The sequence below is a fragment of the Macrosteles quadrilineatus genome, unplaced genomic scaffold (assembly GCF_028750875.1).
Source record: "Macrosteles quadrilineatus isolate MER2022 unplaced genomic scaffold, UCM_ALF_1.0 Scaffold_2__2_contigs__length_208266976, whole genome shotgun sequence".
Taxonomy (NCBI): Eukaryota; Metazoa; Arthropoda; class Insecta; order Hemiptera; family Cicadellidae; genus Macrosteles; species Macrosteles quadrilineatus.
The window spans coordinates 145,349,667-145,368,529 of record NW_026542595.1 but is presented as its reverse complement, the minus strand read 5'-3'; the positions used below and the strand labels follow the sequence as shown (position 1 = coordinate 145,368,529).

General features: G+C 33.5%; 1 protein-coding gene across 1 annotated transcript in view; it reads left to right on the top strand.

Moving 5' to 3' along the window:
• Window positions 1–1,414: 1,414 nt before the first annotated feature.
• Window positions 1,415–18,863, top strand: part of LOC128985652 (uncharacterized) — a 208,333-nt gene continuing 190,884 nt past the window's right edge. The window contains exons 1-2 of the mRNA XM_054405397.1: window positions 1,415–1,590; window positions 12,946–12,991. Coding sequence (XP_054261372.1) covers window positions 1,537–1,590; window positions 12,946–12,991 — 100 coding nt within the window. The 5' untranslated portion in view covers window positions 1,415–1,536. The remainder of the gene's footprint in view (window positions 1,591–12,945; window positions 12,992–18,863) is intronic.

The following is an 18,863-nucleotide window of genomic DNA, read 5'->3' as shown; positions in this document are numbered from 1 at the left end:
GTAAGGTCTGTAACTATAAGATTGTTAAAATTAAGCGGAGATTCAGGATTTATTTCCGATATTAAGCGGTTTACAACAGGCTTAGTCAAATATGTTAAAGTTAAATTAATATTTCAGACTTTTCATTAAAAATAAAACATAAAAATAGTCCACTGCAAACCAAACCAACTGCACTTCTGTCAAAACTTAAAACAGCAAAAAAATTCATCGTCAAACAAACATTTCTTTCAGTATACATACAACAATTTAGGTAGGTATTTAAATTTGGTGTAGCCTTCAAGGCATAAAAAAAACTCGTAAAACTGGTAAAATGGGTTCAAATCAAGCCAATTGTTCATTGTTGTTCACAATGGATATGAATTTGGATCTTTGGAAACGTACAATACCAGGGAGGGCATTTAAAAACTGAACACTTGTAACAGAAATATAAGATATTTAATCTATTACTACTTATATGTACATTTGAGCGATGTCTGGTCATGTAAGAGTGGACATCATTATTATATAGAAGATCAGACAGAAGGTTATTGTGGGTAAATCAGTTTTACCACAAACAATAGACTAACTATTAATAGATTATATTAATTTATTTTTTTCAGAAACCAAATCCAAATGAAAGGATGGCTGTGATAGAAATGGGTGATGGTTTGTAAATTATTTCAAAAGTCGTCTTAGAATTACAGAAGATGAACAACCGTAAACTACAATAAATAGGTAAAGTCATAGTCAATGATAGTTTAAATGTTAAAAATAATACTGTAGTATAGTGCATTTCACACAGTCAGTTCTATATAAGATGGTTCTTAAAATTGTATTTTGTTTATATTTGGTCACCAGTATAATAATAAATAATATTACCTTTTGTGTAAAAAAATATCTTCATAAAGTTGTAATCCAAACTGTGTTGGTTCACAGCCACCTCTAATGTCGGTTATGTTTTTGTGTTGGAGTGAAACCATGGTTAATTAAGATTATCTATTACTATATTGAATTAGATATAAATGTGTATCATATTAATAGTATTTAGTTTACAGGGACAATATCCTTATACACAAATATAAGGGCGTAATTTCAAGAAATGTAGTGACAAATAATGTTAACACTAATTATTTATTTTTTATCTTTATATATCTTTTAGGTATACATTTTCAATAATTTTCATTTTCAAGTACAGTAACTCGCAGATGAGTATTGAAAGACAGTAGTAATTGCTTGTAAATGTACAGTATAATCCTACATTAAAAAGTCTAAAGCCGGTTTTTAACTGGTTCTTTAATTAATTAATCTTTACGTGTATCGTTGTCCAAGTCAAGTCCAGTGATAACACAGATACCGGTAGTTCCGCGAGACGCCACATGTAGCGCTAGTGTCGCTCATTGTTGGATTGTTGCGCTTCAGTCGTCTGCTAGCCGTGCCGAGGAGAGGACGTAGATTCTGCCTCGGCGTCGTTGTTTGGTTTTGCGATGTGAAACAAAATCCAGTTATTGTAGTGTGTGTTTCTTGTTTCTAGTGAACTTAGTGACTGTGCCTCAAACCATGGATACTAACACGATCATCGAAGGGACAGTCAAGTTCCGCGATGGAAAAAAGGTAAAGTTTTAACTTGTTTAACCTTGGTTATAATTACTGGAAGAATTACAAGTGGTTGTACCGGGGAATGCTACGAAAATAATCACATTACAATTGAATTATGTAGAAGTAACAACAAACAATCTGTATGTTTACTATTGTTATGCAACTCCTTTGCCGTTAATGTTGTGTTTGTGTTGGTATAGTTCAGTTTATGTCTCTACTACTTTTGGACTAGACCATTTGATTTTGACTATAATACCATAATACTACCGAGCGTAAATTTTGTTGTCCGTCGTAAGATTTCATTTTGAACTTGATACATTTTTCTTGCAAACGATGAATTAATTGTTACGCTGTTTGAACTCTTATAATTGATAGCGAACTTATTGAACATTTTCTGACACAGCTTGTTTTAGAGATAAACTGTACGATGGACAAATGCCAGGAACAATCCTCCTTCATACCTTATCTTTATTCTGTTATGATAAAGATAAGATTTCACCTTCTTTACAAAGCTAAAGAGAAACGTTTTTCTTTTCTTTTAACAAATATGTAAGAAATTGAGGACGAAATTCATTTCCTTCATGATGCACCCTACCAAAAGGAGTGAATAGTTTTTATTAGGAATTATTCTTATTATGTAAAAATACAATTCTATTGACGCATTCTGTAACATTAATCATGTTTTTACAAAAACCTGAAAAGTCTTAAAGTGTTAACAAAATTGTATTTATAGAAAAAATTATATTTTTGAATTACAGCTAGGGTTTTAGCTTAACTATTCTAAATCTATTATCGTAACTTCGTTACCACCTAGGAGGATTTCACCAGAATACTTTGCCATTGATTTCCATTTTACCAATTTGTTCTCTATTAGCAGTGCATATCCTCCATTGTCAAGTAGTTACCCGGTGATGTGAGAGTATCCTACAGTAGTGCTGATGTGATAGGCTATTGTTCGGTAAAGTATTTCCTGCGCTGTCCGGATTGGCGGGAACCACGGCCGTTTACCTCCAAATTGCGGGCTTGGTCTCGTTCACACCACAACCACGGTCAGCTCTCATGTGTGAGTGAATATTTGCAATTCACTAACTTTAATCATCCGTCTGATCTGTTGCGTTGCAAAGGAAAAATAAGAATCATACATAACATGTTAGTGAGGATATTTTACCCTTTGAGATGTAATGTGTATGCATTGATTATTAATGCCAACCCTAAAATGATTGTTAATTTAGTCATCGAAGAATTGTAAAACATCGAAAAAAGATAATATTCGAGTGGATACAGTAGTCGACAAGTAAGTAAGCATGTCTAGTGGTAGCGCAGACTTCGGTCCCCGAGGTCTCAGGTTCAATCCCAACAAATCCCCAAGTTTGGATTTTCGATAGTACCGTCAACCCTCAGGAGCGCTACAATCCGACACTTCCGGATGAAGCACCTTGGAACCCGCCCAGGGACACACAGAATACAAATTCCTATTCTATGTTCGCTGGACCCGCCCCTTCCAGGAGAAGAAAAAAATTGTGTTCGTCTGCTATTACGATCCAGAGAGGGTCAGAAGTTTTTCGGTATGTAGGTTGAATACTGGGCCCAATTTTTCTTTTTCATCGTGCTCGTGTAGGCTAAAATTATTTAGGAAAAAATATCTTACTTAGGAGAAAAAAAGTTGTCGTCTAATTCATTGTCATGTCTGCGTCGTTGAAATCTAATCTAATATACACAACTCCTGAGCTCATAGTTGAATACGATTGGTGTAAAATTACTTTTATATTTCTATAGGTAAAACCATGTCATAAAACCAGTTCCTGGAAAATGAGGTTTGCCAATAGGTGTTGAGTTTTATTCTTCCTTTACACAAAAACATGTAGTCACGTACGTGTACTTAGATAAACAGTAATAATAAATTGACGCTCGAAACGAGACCAAAGGATGCGGGGTACAAATGAATCTGAAACAAAATCAAGGTGGTCATTAAATGAGTCAGTCGCCATCCGGAAACGTAAAACCCGAACTCTCGAGTTTGTGAATCACCTTCAAGTTCCGAGTATAGATTGGTATAGTGCGGTTGTTTCAATGAGTACTTTGTGCGTGTGTGTGTGTGTGTGAAGTATAGTAGCAGTACGAGGGTGAAGTACAGTTGTGCTTGGTGAAGTACAAACAGCTGTGCAAACGCGAGATCCAATGCTGTCAGAAGAGTGTCAGAAACACTCTTGGATACTGTGATGAATGATACAGAAGAACACCTTTTAGCATTTTAAATTTGCTATCGACCCACTAGACAATTTTAAATGCTAAATAAGTGTTCTTAAAATGTTTCTTAACACATGTCATTTATTAGTAAATTAAAGTTATGATGTAAGTGGGTTTTCCGCCATTTTGAAACTTCAAATTGGGCCAAGTGTTTTTTACGTGGGTATATTATACGTTGAAATACATCCCTAGTTTAAAGTTCGGTTGGAAAATCACCGATTATAAATGTTTATGTAAACAATATTAGTTGGCAATATTAATATTTATGTTCCTAGAAAGAAAAAATATTCTTATTTATCTTTTCACTTTCCCCCTAAACCCGTTTCTAGGAGGTTGGCTGTTTTTACGATACACGCTGTATAAATATCTATGTTAGTTATACAATGCGATAAGTAACGCACTTTAAAACTGAATCTTTTCAGTAAAGCTGTACATTGAATCTGGACAAAGCTAATCGACAATCGTAGTTTAAAGTACAGTAGTCTATAATATCGTATATTAATTTTACGTGCATTGCTTTGTGGTCTAGTGGTTTCATTGCACTGGCCGTAATCTATGATTTATTCATTGACTGTGGTTTAAGCGACTGTGGATTTTGGTAGCTGAGGTTTGCTTTTGTTCTCTGCGGAAATTTTTATTTATTGTTTGTTCCTCTTGACGTTTCGCCGGCATTTTAGAATTCGGCTCATAGAAACTTGGTGTCTCAAATTTTGAAACTTCGCCAGAGCTTGAGTTAGTTGATTTCTCGTTCGGTTAAATTGTTAACCTTTTTTTAATGGTCTAGTAAAGAGTTTAAGATTAGGTATACGGTTATTGCAAATTTAAAATTGCCATGTTATTGTTATGGAGAAAGTAAACTGTCGTAGTTTGCTTGTTTATTAATATATTTAGATCAAACTTGGCAAATTTAATTATTCTATACTAAGCTACTAATATTTTAAAAAAACACACTATTACTCTCCCTTTAGCAGAAACCCTAGGTACTTGTTAAACCTAATTTTATTTTAGTAGAATCTAAGTGGAATTAAATTTGGAAAATTTAATTCTCTTAGTCTGCAGGTTTGCTGCGGTGGTGGTATTTTTAACCTTATGTGAATGAAGGATGAGTTCAGAATGGAGTGGGTTTTTTGTGTAGCTTTTTTGATTAACAAAATGAATCATTAAATGGAATTTCGATGGAGTTACTTATAATATCTACGTACGTACCTAACGTAGTATCAGATACCCTAACGAATCAGTTAAGACGTATACAGTCAGGAGACATACACTATACAGGAGACACCTTATAACGTCTACTTGCACCTTGGAACATTGTTGGGGAATGTCTAACTTGGGAAATAATTGGACTTCTCCTCTTTGTAGGAATTTGTAGGGAAATAGTTGGGGTCGTTGAAATAGTTGTAAGGCGTTTGGCCTCTCCCCCCACCTTTACACAACGGTTAATACTTTCGATTTCTCAAATTGCCATTTCAAATCAGTTTATTGAGTACACTAGATTGTGGGAAAGATATTTGTTTTAATATTTTTTGTAACAAATGCACACTTATTTTACAGCAGAGGCTCGATAACAAGTCACCCTTAATAAGGTTAATTTTCAAATCTTGAAATTATTTTACCCCTAATCACATGTTATTGCAGACCTCGATAAGAAGTCAACCTTGATAACAAGTCTTATTTTATAATACCTATGAGAGTATTATTATCAAGATTTTACCGTATTACATCACTTAATAGACTTTAGACAATGTATTTTGTAGGTATATTTGTATAAGTTTGTGCTTTCAAAATACAATTTCATAATACTCTAAAATGCAAAACATGTAATTAGCTTTGAAATGAATTTAGATCGTCGTTTATTTTCAATCGAAACGAAACTGTGTCATTAGCTGATTACAGCATCTAATTTAATATAATTGCAATCCACAGTTTTTCTAAATTAAATTGTTGTAATATACATTATCTTGCATTACATCATTCTCGTTTGTGCAAACAACAACTTCATGAATAAAGGATTATTCCATTTTAGGCCGGATTCCTGTCAGTGCAGAATAAATCCCCTCGTCTTATTTCTGTGTTTGGGAAGGCCCTGATAGTCCAGGAGCTGAGGGGGGTTGAGCATGCATGAAAGTAGTACGCGATGTTATTGCTGATTATTGTAATATGGACTGTGGTGATCAAAATTACGTATGTCGCCTATTTCAAAAGTGGTCGATAAGGTGGGGGGGAGGAAAAAAATAGCTGTACGATGTAGATTTTGTTAAACTTATTATTGTTATAACTTTTTTATTAGTTAAGATACGACTTTTTACCCAATGACCTTTTCTATTGGTAATATTTTTTGGATGAAAACTACGTTTTAACCGATATCCTATCTCGTACCGTTCTTGAGCTACAGTCATTTCGATGTATAGCGTGTTCCGCCATCTTTGCCCCCCTCCCCCCAAGTTCTCGACCACCTGAAAAGTAGGCGACATGCGTATTTTGTATCACCACAGTCCATATTACAACTATCAGCAAAGATATTTGATATTACTTCTTTGCGACACTCACAAATTAATTCTACTTTCGGTAAAAAATCTACACGAAAAGTCCATTTTTACATATTTTATACAATAACTTGTTTATTTATAGAGATACGACCTCGGACCCAATGACCATTATTGTTGTCCACATTTTTAGGATTACAACGACGTTTTAACCGATGTTCTATCTTTTACCGTTTTCGAACTATCAGCGTTTTAACGCATAGCGCAAACCGCCATGTTTGCCCCCTCCCCCCCACCTTATCGACCACTTTTGAAATAGGCGACATACGTAATTTTGATCACCACAGTCCATATTACAATAATCATCAATAACATTGCGTACTACTTTCATGCATGCTCAACCCCCCTCAGCTCCTGGACTATGACGATTTCATCAACTTTCTAATAACGTACTGATAACCTTAAGTTACAAGGGGTTGTTCTACGTGATATTGTTGTCATATTGTTGTCATAACCCCAGTTATAGTTTTATAAGTTAACATTTTAATATTGTTTTGTGTGAAGGATAGAAAATAAATACAGAGAAGGAATAGCAAAAAATGCGATAAAAATTCAAATGAAAGATGTTAGAATGTTATCCTGACTTGCTTAAAACAATATAGATTAGCCTAAAAAAATGACTAGCGCTTAGTCTACAATACAATAGGCGCTTAGTCTACAATACAATAGTGGTAAACATGATATTAAGAGTAGGCTAAATAATTCTATCAGTAGTTGTAGAAGTAACTTATAGTAATCGTTTGTACATCGTTTGTTTGGGGATTATGCAATAGCACCATCTCCACTTTTGTGGGGGTGACAGGTTCGATCCCCACCATATCCACAACAATTTAGAGGATTGTTAAATTGACGTTATTTTCGTATATTATCGTATATTATCGTATATATACGTATTTTCGTATATTATTTCGTATATTTCGCGTTATTTGGTTCGTAAATTGATGTTTGTCCTTGTGGACTGTTTTGAGAGGTATAAAAACCTATACGAAAACATCGATAGGCATAACTGTTCAAATGTTTCAACATGTAGTTGGCGTTCAAAACCACAAATACAAGACTTGTCAACTTTTTTACGTAAACATTTGTTCCGATACAAAGTGTTTGAAATAAAAACCTACAACCCACAAAATGAGCGATCCACAACACGTAGCGCACGTTCACGGTCCCAAAAACATCAAAGCTCAGGTCAATAGTCAATAGAGCGGGTGTAATGGAGCGTGACGATGTATTTCGGTACGCCTCCTTCACCCAAACGTTGCCAACAGTCACCAAACACCACTAAATAAATCATCACACAAAGAGGTATAAGTTGTGACTGCGGGCAAGGTCATAGTCTACATAACAAATGCTGTCTGGGCAAGAGATAAACACATTATACTTGTATCACGCCCTCCCAGACTGCCAAAGGATTTGGAAATAGGCGTTTGAATATCGAATTTGAATTTGAAATTTTAAACATCTCGATCGAGATGCGCATAAAAAAGGCAAGACGGGTTGGTTCGTCAGTTTATGGCATCGACACGAATAAAAACAGTAGCTTGCTCACAATACGTGTTTAATAATCATAAGTTCTTACACTCAAAGTGCCCGCATAGCAATCAAAAGTTCGCCGGTTCGATCCTGAGAAAAGCCAGTAGCTTTTTGATGGTTTGGAGCTGGACCCAGCTGTTACTTATCATTGGGCTTTAAATGACTGATCATGACTAATGAAACAACTGATCTAAGTCCTTTACGAAACTACACGTATAATTACACTCCATTCTACACTCATCCTTCACTCATATTTGGGTAAAAATAAACACCTCGCATATTTTTTGTGGCGTCCCCTTACAAATTGATAATGGTAATGCTTACGAGTTGAAAATATATAACATTTTTGTAAAAGTGTAGGATTTACTTAACCTCTAAATCAATGGGGTGAAAATTGAATTCCAAATTCTAAAACCAGCAAGAAATAAAGTAAATTGGGGTGGCTAGATTTGTCAATTGATGCCATCGATAAAACCAGTAGCTTGCTCTCAATTGGCTTACAATCCCTGCGATTTACAGGAATAATGATTCCTGTAATAGCTATACTAGCTAATGATAGCTGTACTAGCTGGTAACATAAAATATTATGTAAACAGCTAGTCATTTTATTAACAAGAGAAACATAAAATTTTTTGTTAAAAAGGTTGAATTTGGTGGTGGACATCGCACGAATTGACAACTGGTAACCAGAGTGGTTGTCAATTCGTACGTCAATCCATAACCACATATTGAATATTTAGGGGTTAGTAAGCGATTTACGAACCATTTCCTAGATTTCGGTATGTGAGTTCATGCTTCAGACGAATTTGACCATCTTTACTATCAATTTCTATATAATCAAGTACTAGTTGTCCTTCATGGTGTAAAATGATGTCTTATATTTCTACAAGCTTTTATTAATTTTGTAGATCAAACCTTATCAAGGTTTAATCTTGTAATGTGACTGTTAAAAGAACCATCCCACGTATGTTCCGCTATTAACCATATCAATCCTGAATGATACACGTTTAGGACAAGATTCATTTAGTTTGTTATAGTGAACCATTTATAATTAAGTAGCTTAAAATAATTCAAACCTAAACTCCGAAGAAATTTTACTAATAATCAATAAACTATCCACATTAAGTAGGTCCCTATAACCATTGACTAAGGTTTCCCTTGTCTGTGCTATAACCTACAGCTCCCTAGCAGCACATCTCCTGCACTTGTTTACGGATGATGTCCTCAGGAAATAGAGGCGACAGAGGTGAGTTAGGAAGGATAAAACCATCAGAGGAAATAGGCGTGTCGTGCAAACGATGATAAAGTAAGGAGAAGATACAGTACGGGCTATTATATCGAGGTAAATGTCCTTGTAGAATAATTGCCTACTTACCAACAGTTGCCCTAGGCGTTGAAACGTGTTTGGGATAGTTTATAGAACTGATGATGAGGGGTGTGTGGATGGTTTATAGTTTAATGTATCGGCATATGTAGATGTGTTGCCGTGGTAAAACAGAGGTTATTAGTGATATTTTATACATTTTCATTTTTCCCTAACTATTGTTATATAAAAACAACAATATGTTCTGTAATCCGAACTATTCAATAGTCCGAACTACCCCCGGTCCCAATTAGTTCGGATTAAAGAGGTTCTACCTCGGTGTTCATATTTCTTACTTATCATTGATTGCTAATTTTTCCAAATTATCTTTTTAGTGTCCTTCCAAAAGGAATGTTCAACGATCTCTTCTAAGGGAATTAATCCAATCACATAAAAAGTTTGTGGATGTGTCAGTTATCGAACCCGGTCCCCTCTCAAGTTAAAGGTAATCGTTTGTTAGGGGATGATGCTATAGCACCATCTCCACTTTTGTGGGGGTGACAGGTTCGATCCAATCCTTAGCTTTTTTTATATTTTTTGTAACAAATGCACACTTATTTCACAGCAGAGGCTCGATAACAAGTCACCTTTGATAACAAGGTTAATTTTCAAATAATATCCTTGAAATTATTTTAGCCCTGATCACATGTTATTGTAAGCCACGAATCTGCAGTTTGTGTTTATTTTAGTTTCACAATGCTAATACTAAAAATAGTAAAACAAAACCTTTGCTCACATGGTTGGTCCATTTTTTCTTTCATCTTTTTTCAACCGAATATAGCCTTGATCTACTTAGTTTGAAGTAAAGGTGACAAACTAAAATCCATGTTGAGCAGATGAAATTGTCAAAAGAATCAGGCCGAATTTTAAATCTGCATTAATTGACTTTGAAAAGTACTTGATTGAAAAGTAAGTCTCATAAAGTGCTTTTGAAGTTAAAATACTAATTTAGGTAAAAATACAATTGCTCATGATGTATATAATGCAAGATATTTACCAAATGACCTAAGATATTAAAGAAGGTCTTTGATTTCCTTTTTACATTTTAGGCAATTATATAGTGAATGATTATAGGTATTTCGATAAGGTAACGGATTTAAGTCCCTCGACTTCAGCTTTAGGTTTAGTTTTTATGTAAATAAATACATTTTCTAAAAAAAAATTCAATAGAAATTTCTAGGCACTAAAAAATAATATCCTAGCAGCAAACGCATATAATTAAAATTCACTGCGCAATGTCTTGATTGATAGCAGGCCATTTTGACCCGCGGCGTGGCGGGTTGCGCTGATAATAATCAGCTGTTCTCCAGCTGGCCATGACGTCATCCCCCTGGAGCTGTAGGTATATGTAATGAGGAGTGAGTGTGGTGATGTATATCACAGAGTATAATGTGTGTTGGAGTAGTAGAGAGTTTCTGACAAAGGAGAGGATAAAGAGGATAAGCAACCAAGGGAAACTAAAGATTTTTTAGATTGTTTTATTAATTACACTTAATTTAGTTAGTAGTAGTAATAAATCGTGATATTAGTAGTAGTAGTATTTTGCAGTGGTAGCTATTATAGTATATGTTTTAACACAATTAAATGTGTAAAAGTTTAGTTATGCATTTATATAACTATTTTGACCTTTGGCTGACACAATGATAATGTAAAAAACTATTATTCCAGTACGTATGGCTATTATAGAGATAAATACTGTCCTTGCGGTGGATTGAAATTCACCGCACATTGCAAATAATTATTAATAAATTATTTTCACTTGGTAAACAAAATAGCCGTATGCCATTGTTCCACCTCATATGTTGTGTTATTTTTTGTCCAATATGATTCCCGGCGGTGGTCATACAGGTAACTTATCCATAAGGACAGTTTGAACGATAGATTCACCTAATTTTGTTTTACTTCCCATTGTTTTACGTTGTAAGCCTGCTAGTTCTCCAGTTTTTAACCGTGCACTAGTTATCCCTATTCCTAAAAGGAATTTTTGCTGAACTCTTAAATTTATTTTTATAAATTTATAAATCTTTATTTATTTATTAACTCAAACATTCATAAATGTGGGTGGTGTTCCCAAACGTTGGGACTGATATTAAAACCAATCGCAAAGACTTTTGTTTTCAAACTACCTATTTATGTTGCATACTTCTAAAACTGTTGAAGTTTGTTTACTTTGATTTATTTAAGCTCATTTTTAACCAGTCCAAAAAGTTTTATACACATGTATATTCTTCTAGCTTAAGTAAGGGGGAAGTCATGATCATAAAGTATGTAAGGCTAGTGTTTACGTCTCGAACTTCAGTGTTACAGAGACGCGTCCAATTCCAGGCAGATCCCCAATTTTAAGGGTTTACCCAGCTTTCCCAAAGCGTTTGAGTTACTTTCCACAATGCTACTGGCTTGAACACAAACATTAAACAAGTGGTACTTAGCAGACGTTATCTTTTCTGCAAGAGACTTTCCCTCGCAAACTTGAACCAGGCTTACATCTGGCGGGAACGGCGAGGACAGGGTCAAGGTAGTTAGGCGTTGCTGACCTGGAGGTCTACAGTGACGTCACCATCTCCCAGAACTCCGCTTCCCGCTGCGACAGAAATATGAGGTTGCACCTTTGTCGCCTCCGTTGAGATCTCTCTGATGTATATTTCACACTAACAAGCAAACCACACTTCGCATCTTGTGTTGCAAAAATACGCGGTTCAATTTACTTAGTTTATGGGAGCTGCAGAAAGATGAAGAGAGATTTTATCTCGCTAAAAAAGCTTTGTCTGCTCCCACAATTTATGGTTTTTAGTTTTTTAGTTCGTTATAGAAGAAGTTGACAATACAAATGATTTGTAGGTACTGTCTGATATATTTTATTTTGGCATCCGAACGTGCGAGGAAGTCCCAACTAACAAAGAATATTGTATACAACTTTAATATGGGGGTGGGATATCTTGTTGTATAAATGTGTCAATATTCAAAGGTATCATTTACTGAACAATAGTTATCTAGTGTTGCTTATGTTTGCCATTTAATTATTTCGCAATAGCTAGGTTTAAAATTATTTGCACAGTTTACCATTGCTTATCTGAACAATGGTTCTCAAACTGTGTTTATTTGAATTGTAGTAATTCTTACATGAACAAGTTTTGCAGTATTGTATATGTAAAAATGTAGCATTACTTGCTACGATTGTGTGATGTTTAGTTGCACAGTTTACCATTGATTTCATAAACAATAGTTCCCAAACTGTTAATTTGCATTGTAGTAATGCAAACATGAACAAAAGGTAGTGTTGTTTAGTTAGATTGGTTACTATGCAAAAGTTTTGTATTGTTGTTCATGTGCACAATTTAGCATTTTGCTACAATAGTTTTACAGTGTTATTTATTTGCACAGTTTACCATTGCTTTCATAAACAATAGTTCTCAAACTGGGTTTATTTGCATTGTACTGATGCATACATGATCAACATGTATTGTTGTCTAGATAGATTGATCAATCGTGCGAAAGTTGTTCAGTGCTGTTTATGTGCACAATTTAGCATTACTTACCTGAACAATTGTTTCCTGTGTTGTTTATTTGCATAGTTTACTCATACACAAATTTCTAGTGTCGCTTATGTGTACAATGTAGCATTACTTGCTACAATTGTTCTCAGTTGTTTATTTGCACAGTTTAACGTTGTTTCCTCTGTTGCAGTGGAAGTCTCGCTGGTGCGTTGTACGGAAGCTCTCTCCAGTTGCAGGTAAACAATGTTGTTTATTGTTTCCTCCCACTCTCCTGTCCCCCCCCCCTCTTCCTACTAAGATTGCGGGATTCCGCGCAAAATATCACCTGGAGCTTGCAATCTCTAGATGGAACAGAAATGCCAGAAAAAATGTATACGAACCTTTGTTTCAATTTCAACATTAACAATTAAAATAATCTTTTTTGTTGAATGCATAATTAGTTCTTTTGTATGTAAATAAATTTAGTTTTGTCTTTTAAATCAACCGATAATGCATTTAGAACGAACGAGGAAAATATTAGACTATATTTTTACTGATTAAAAGGCCTGTAAAAAACTAAAGGATTTATTTTAAATCACTTAATTATTTATTTAAGAAAATAAATTATTGAGTGATTTATTATAACATACTTGATTTTACTTAACGGTAGCTTATATAACTGCTTAAAAAGTGAAGAAATTGGATTAACGAATTATTGGTCTACTATATTTTGTTTGTCAAAATTAAACTTCAGATATTTTAAACACTTTATAGGCTACTACAAACTTTTACTTGGGTATAAAATACTTTAAAGTTAACTAGTGTGTTATGATCTTAACTAACAAATGTCTACCAATTGTTTTAAATTTTACACGAGAAAAATGTTGCACTCTATTTCTTTACTAATGCATTGGATAACACAATTATTTTGGATAAAACACCCGCAATTTTACCAATTCAAGACACCAATTTCCCTCCAGGACGTGTTGTTATCAGTAACACGCCGTGTTATCTGTTATCAGTGACAGACGACACGCGGCTGAACAACCGTGTTATCTATAGGGATCGTACGCTTTGTTCTAAGACCGTATTTATGGCTCAGCTTGACTTATTGCGTTTACCTTTGGTAGGTGTAATTTATTGGGATAAAACCACGGAAATAAATTTATCGTTTATAGGTTTGACAAGTAATGTTTTTGTGTATCAGCGTTTTTGTTTGACTTTGGGGAGCTAAATTGCTAGGTATGGCTGATTTCGAGTTTCAGTCGACATCCAAGAAAATTCAAAAGTGTTATTATTCTTGTGATATAAATCATGAAAATGTTGTTTCCACTATCACACAAACTATCGAATGATCGCAATTGGATGCGGTTTGTTTAGTTAGGTCAGTAAAAGGTTGATAAAAAAGTGTTAACATAGCAAGAAATAACTTTTCAAATGCAATGGTAAATTTTTTAGTCTATATAATTATATTGCATACGCTTAATTGTAGAGTTATATTGGCTTAGTAATTATTTTAGTGTATTTAGGGTAAAAAGTAGTTCACTATGTTACCAGTCTACAGTAATTATGCCTACATTTTGGATATTGTCCTACACGAAATTTATCTTCAAAACCCCCTTTTGGAAATATAGGATATGTTGGAGACATAAAGATATACAGAAAACTAAAGTGAATAATTATCAAAAGATAATGCGAGAAGATTGCTCAAATTAATAGGTCTACAAGTCCACCCTATTTTCTATATAGGTGCACTTAAGTGTTAAGATAAATTCTAAACCATAGTGTCAGCACTATAACATGGCTTAACATCTTTAGTCACCGATAGGATTTTAACTGGGCGATTAAGTACATATCCCCCGTTCTTTACCCGGTTCACTTTGTGTCTTGTGGTTCCTAAACAGTATACTTACAACTTACCCGTTACATATAGAAAGGTTTTTGAACTTGGAAGTCCGATTTCATCAATGCCGATTCGCCTCACTCATATCACTCGACCTAATGAAAACTCGACCAATAACATCGATTTAAACATGTAATTCATGCAGAAACCAATTACACGTATGAATAGAACTCATCGCAAACGGCCTCTACATCAATGGAAATGCGCAGTGCTGCGTTCACTGGCAATACATACTTTCTGTATTAATCACGGCCTTCTATATCTACGTTTGTCGTATTTTGTAATCACACTAGTAGAATATTAATACCCTTATTTTCATTAGAGTATCCTTAACTATATATCATATTTATAGCTGTGGCCATACATTTTAAAAGCGGCAATAACTGATTTTACCATCATAATTAACTAATCATAACACACAGATTCACTTTTTACTTGTATAAAATGTCATTTAGGTAATGTTATTTGCTCACTAGTTGTTAAATGTTAACGTAACGTCTCCGCTGCTAGTTGGTGTAGAAACAATAACTGTAAAATCAGCTGATTTACCGAGCGGGAACGATACATTCCCGCTCTAGAGCGGAAATGAGCTATTTTCCGTACTGTTTACAGGTGTGGAAATGTGTTCCTTTCCATGCATTTGGTAGGAAAAATCATTTATTGATATGTGTGAATGTCTTTTTGTACCTCTGATACGTGCTTAACATATAACTGAACCTTATTCTCTCTAAATGTGCCTTTTGGCAGATTAAAACCCTACTGTTAGGTCCTCGTTCACTTCGGTTTCAAAGTTTCCATGTTGATGAAACTAAGTGGTATTTTTGCAGCAAGTCAGCTGATTAGCCTTAGGAAATGTTGTTACCATAGACAGTAAACAAATGATACAAACAAATGTATTTAAATGTGAATAATGGGATTTGTTTGTTTATTTACTGTATTCGGCTCAATATCAATGCTATGTCAGTTGGTTGATGTGGTATTTTATTTTCGGTATTTCATATAAATTTTATTTTTCGCAGATGGGACTTACTATAATCCAAAAAGAGGATTATAACCCTGATCCTACCATTCATTTCACATTTATTTCTCGTCTTTACTCTTAACGCTTTTCACACATGAAACGTCGCATCCACTAACACTAATCCTGTCCAAACCTTCACACTTTGACACTTTCATGACGTGTGAATGACAGCGTGAACTTAAGCTTTGCCAAATACATTTGTAAATTTTATCAATATAAGTTCATTACGATATAACGATTGAGCTAAAATGTGAGGATAAAACGTTAGTTAATATAGTTTTTTATTTATATAGTTACATATACTGTTTACTTCGATCTATACTTGCTTAACGATTTTAGTGTTGTAATGTCGTTTATTTCAGTACTCGTTTTATAGTAAAACATATGTTTGGATTTGCCTATTCCGTTAGGTTTTTGAGATACAATCAAATAAACAATTGTATTGTAGTGGCTAAAAGAAGTAACCTTTAAATTTCTTATATAATTTAACATTTCCAAATAAATAGTCAGTTGTTGATTTTAAATTGTATACAAAAATTAACATTACAATTTTTTATAGTTTCTTTTCTGTTAATTTTCATATTACCAGATAAAAAACGATGAAAAGATCTACCAAAAAGCGTATTTTTATACAAGTTCTTCCATATCCTATGATTAATTTGACGGATTGTTCTACTACTTGATTCGACCATGCTATGAAACATTGTATAAAACAAAGATAAAAATACTTTACTTTAGAGTTATTGATTAAAACATCTATAACTACCGTAACCATTAGTTGTTTAGAATTTTTTTATAAACAAATGCATCACCACTATATCTAAACAAAATATTCTACTTTATCTTATTTGTATCAATAGAAAACTAATGTCAATTTTAATATTTTTCCATTGTTATTATTATTTTTGTATAAAACACAGTATGCTAATTCCAAACCTTTAGAACAAAAAATGATGAAAGTCTTTTTAGTTGAAGGTCTTTTAGATGAAGGTGAAGTATTAGTTTATCCAGACAGGAATATGCCTGTGACATTTCTATTTACAGTGGTGTTGATTGACACCTAACTTAAATAAATTTATAAATATTATTTGCTTAGTTTAACTAGGTACTTAGATAAATGGCATTGAAGATAGTTATTAGCAAGAAAATTTGTTGATACAGAGTAAACCAAAGTAAAAAAAATAGGGATATAAACAGCACGACGTGCAGTTTACAGTAGATTTGAATATCGAAATGACGTAAAAATGATATAGGGTAGTTATATTGCTGTAATTACTTTAATTGCTTATGACGTAATTACTGTGATGTTAACTTAATTAAGTTAGTCTATCTGTTTTTATTGTCACTGTTACTTTAACGTAGACTTCAGTTGTACGCGGCGAAAAAACGTACTACAGCTACGAATACTCGTTATAATTACCAACATATGGTTTTATGTGTTACGGTATTCTCTTTTATTGCCAACATATGGTACGAAATTAGTTAACTCCTTCGCCAACTTTCATTAATACAACAGGTACAGAAATATAAAATAGATCCACATGATCCAATCTGCGGCCTTTTTAGATAAAAATTAATTTTAATCGTAAAAACTGTATTTAATTGTTTACTGATCGCAATTTATGTGAATACTGAGTTCTAGGAGCGGAGTTCTAGGAATTAAGTGTAAATAAAAAGTACTCAAAATTACATGTGCATTTTACTGTTTCATCGTACACACTTGTAGTTTGAAACCCACATGCCATTTAACTGTAAGTTATCTAAGTAAATGAACCATTTAATATTTTAAAGTCATATATCTATATCGTATTTTGAAGAAATTTTACTGAGAATTAACTAAAAATGTATCAATAAAGAGCCTTATTAAATATAAAAGCCTCTCCCTTTGTCCAAGCGATTTTGATGTAGTTACTGACGAAAGGATGTTTTAATATCTTGTTTAGTTAAAGAGCAATTAAAAGTTTAATAGGAAACTTCATAAAGGAGGACTTTCATTTATTTTATTTTTCCATTCATCGATGTTATTCTTTTTCAGCCCTAATGATCTTTTAAATAAAAGAGGTTCCTAGCCTCTTGGGCACTGCATACTTTTTAATTATAATTATAATGAACCAATCAATAACGTGAACAATAATTAGTGTTGATGTGTTTTTAGAAAATTTGATTCTATAAAATCAAATACAACTAACTTTTTTGTTATGTACACGATTATCGGAAAGACATAAGAGTATTTCAATCACATTGTAAGATGTGGAATAATTTATTTAATAATAAATATCGTTCTTAGGCATCACTATTGAGAATTGAAGCGATGGGTGCACGTGTTTCGTAGTATTGTACAGTTAAGTCACGTATCAAACGAAGCAGAAATCAGACAGAAACAAGACAGCAATTATGAAAGTTACTTTTAACTGAGTTTGCTCCATCAGAAGCAGTTGATCGTGCTTCTGGAATTAATGATCTTCGTCAAGTCAATGCTTCGTTAATGCTACTACATTTAAACCTGGAACTAAGGTCCCCCATACTTGAAAATACCCATACCCTTGAAAATTGTAATTATGATTTAGATGATCATCAATAAACCATTTTAAATGGTATTGTAAGAACAAAAATACGATTGAAAATATACTTGAGAATTGTTAATGAGGACTAGTTGTATACTATTATGATTGTTATTTAAATTAACAAAAACATTTGTAAATTAGAACTACGACATCACTTATGCTTATTCCATTATACGAAAAATCCAAATATATTTAACGTGGGAGGGGCGTTTTATTTACCGATTGTGAATCAATTAGTTGATGGATTTTCATGATTCTTATGTTGAAGAAATATTTTTTATAGAGGAAGGGAATGTCAAAACTAAATTTTAAATTTTGGTTTGTGCTTTTCAGAAATTGAACTTTTATTTTGAAAAAGTCAAGCAGTCGACGTTACAATGTTAAGTTTGTTTCAATGTGGAATATAACAGTATACAGTAGTTCAACGAAAAATTTACTGGAATATAACGAACAGCTGGGCAACAGGAATGAGTTGATACACATACGCATTAATTTGGAAATAATCCGTTGTAATTTATTTCCTTACAAATTATTGTTATTGTTTGGCTTATGGTAATTATTAGCTCACGGTAAACCAAATGCAATCCACCACACATAACTCACATGTTAAATCGAACACAGCTCAATGAACGGATCAATCA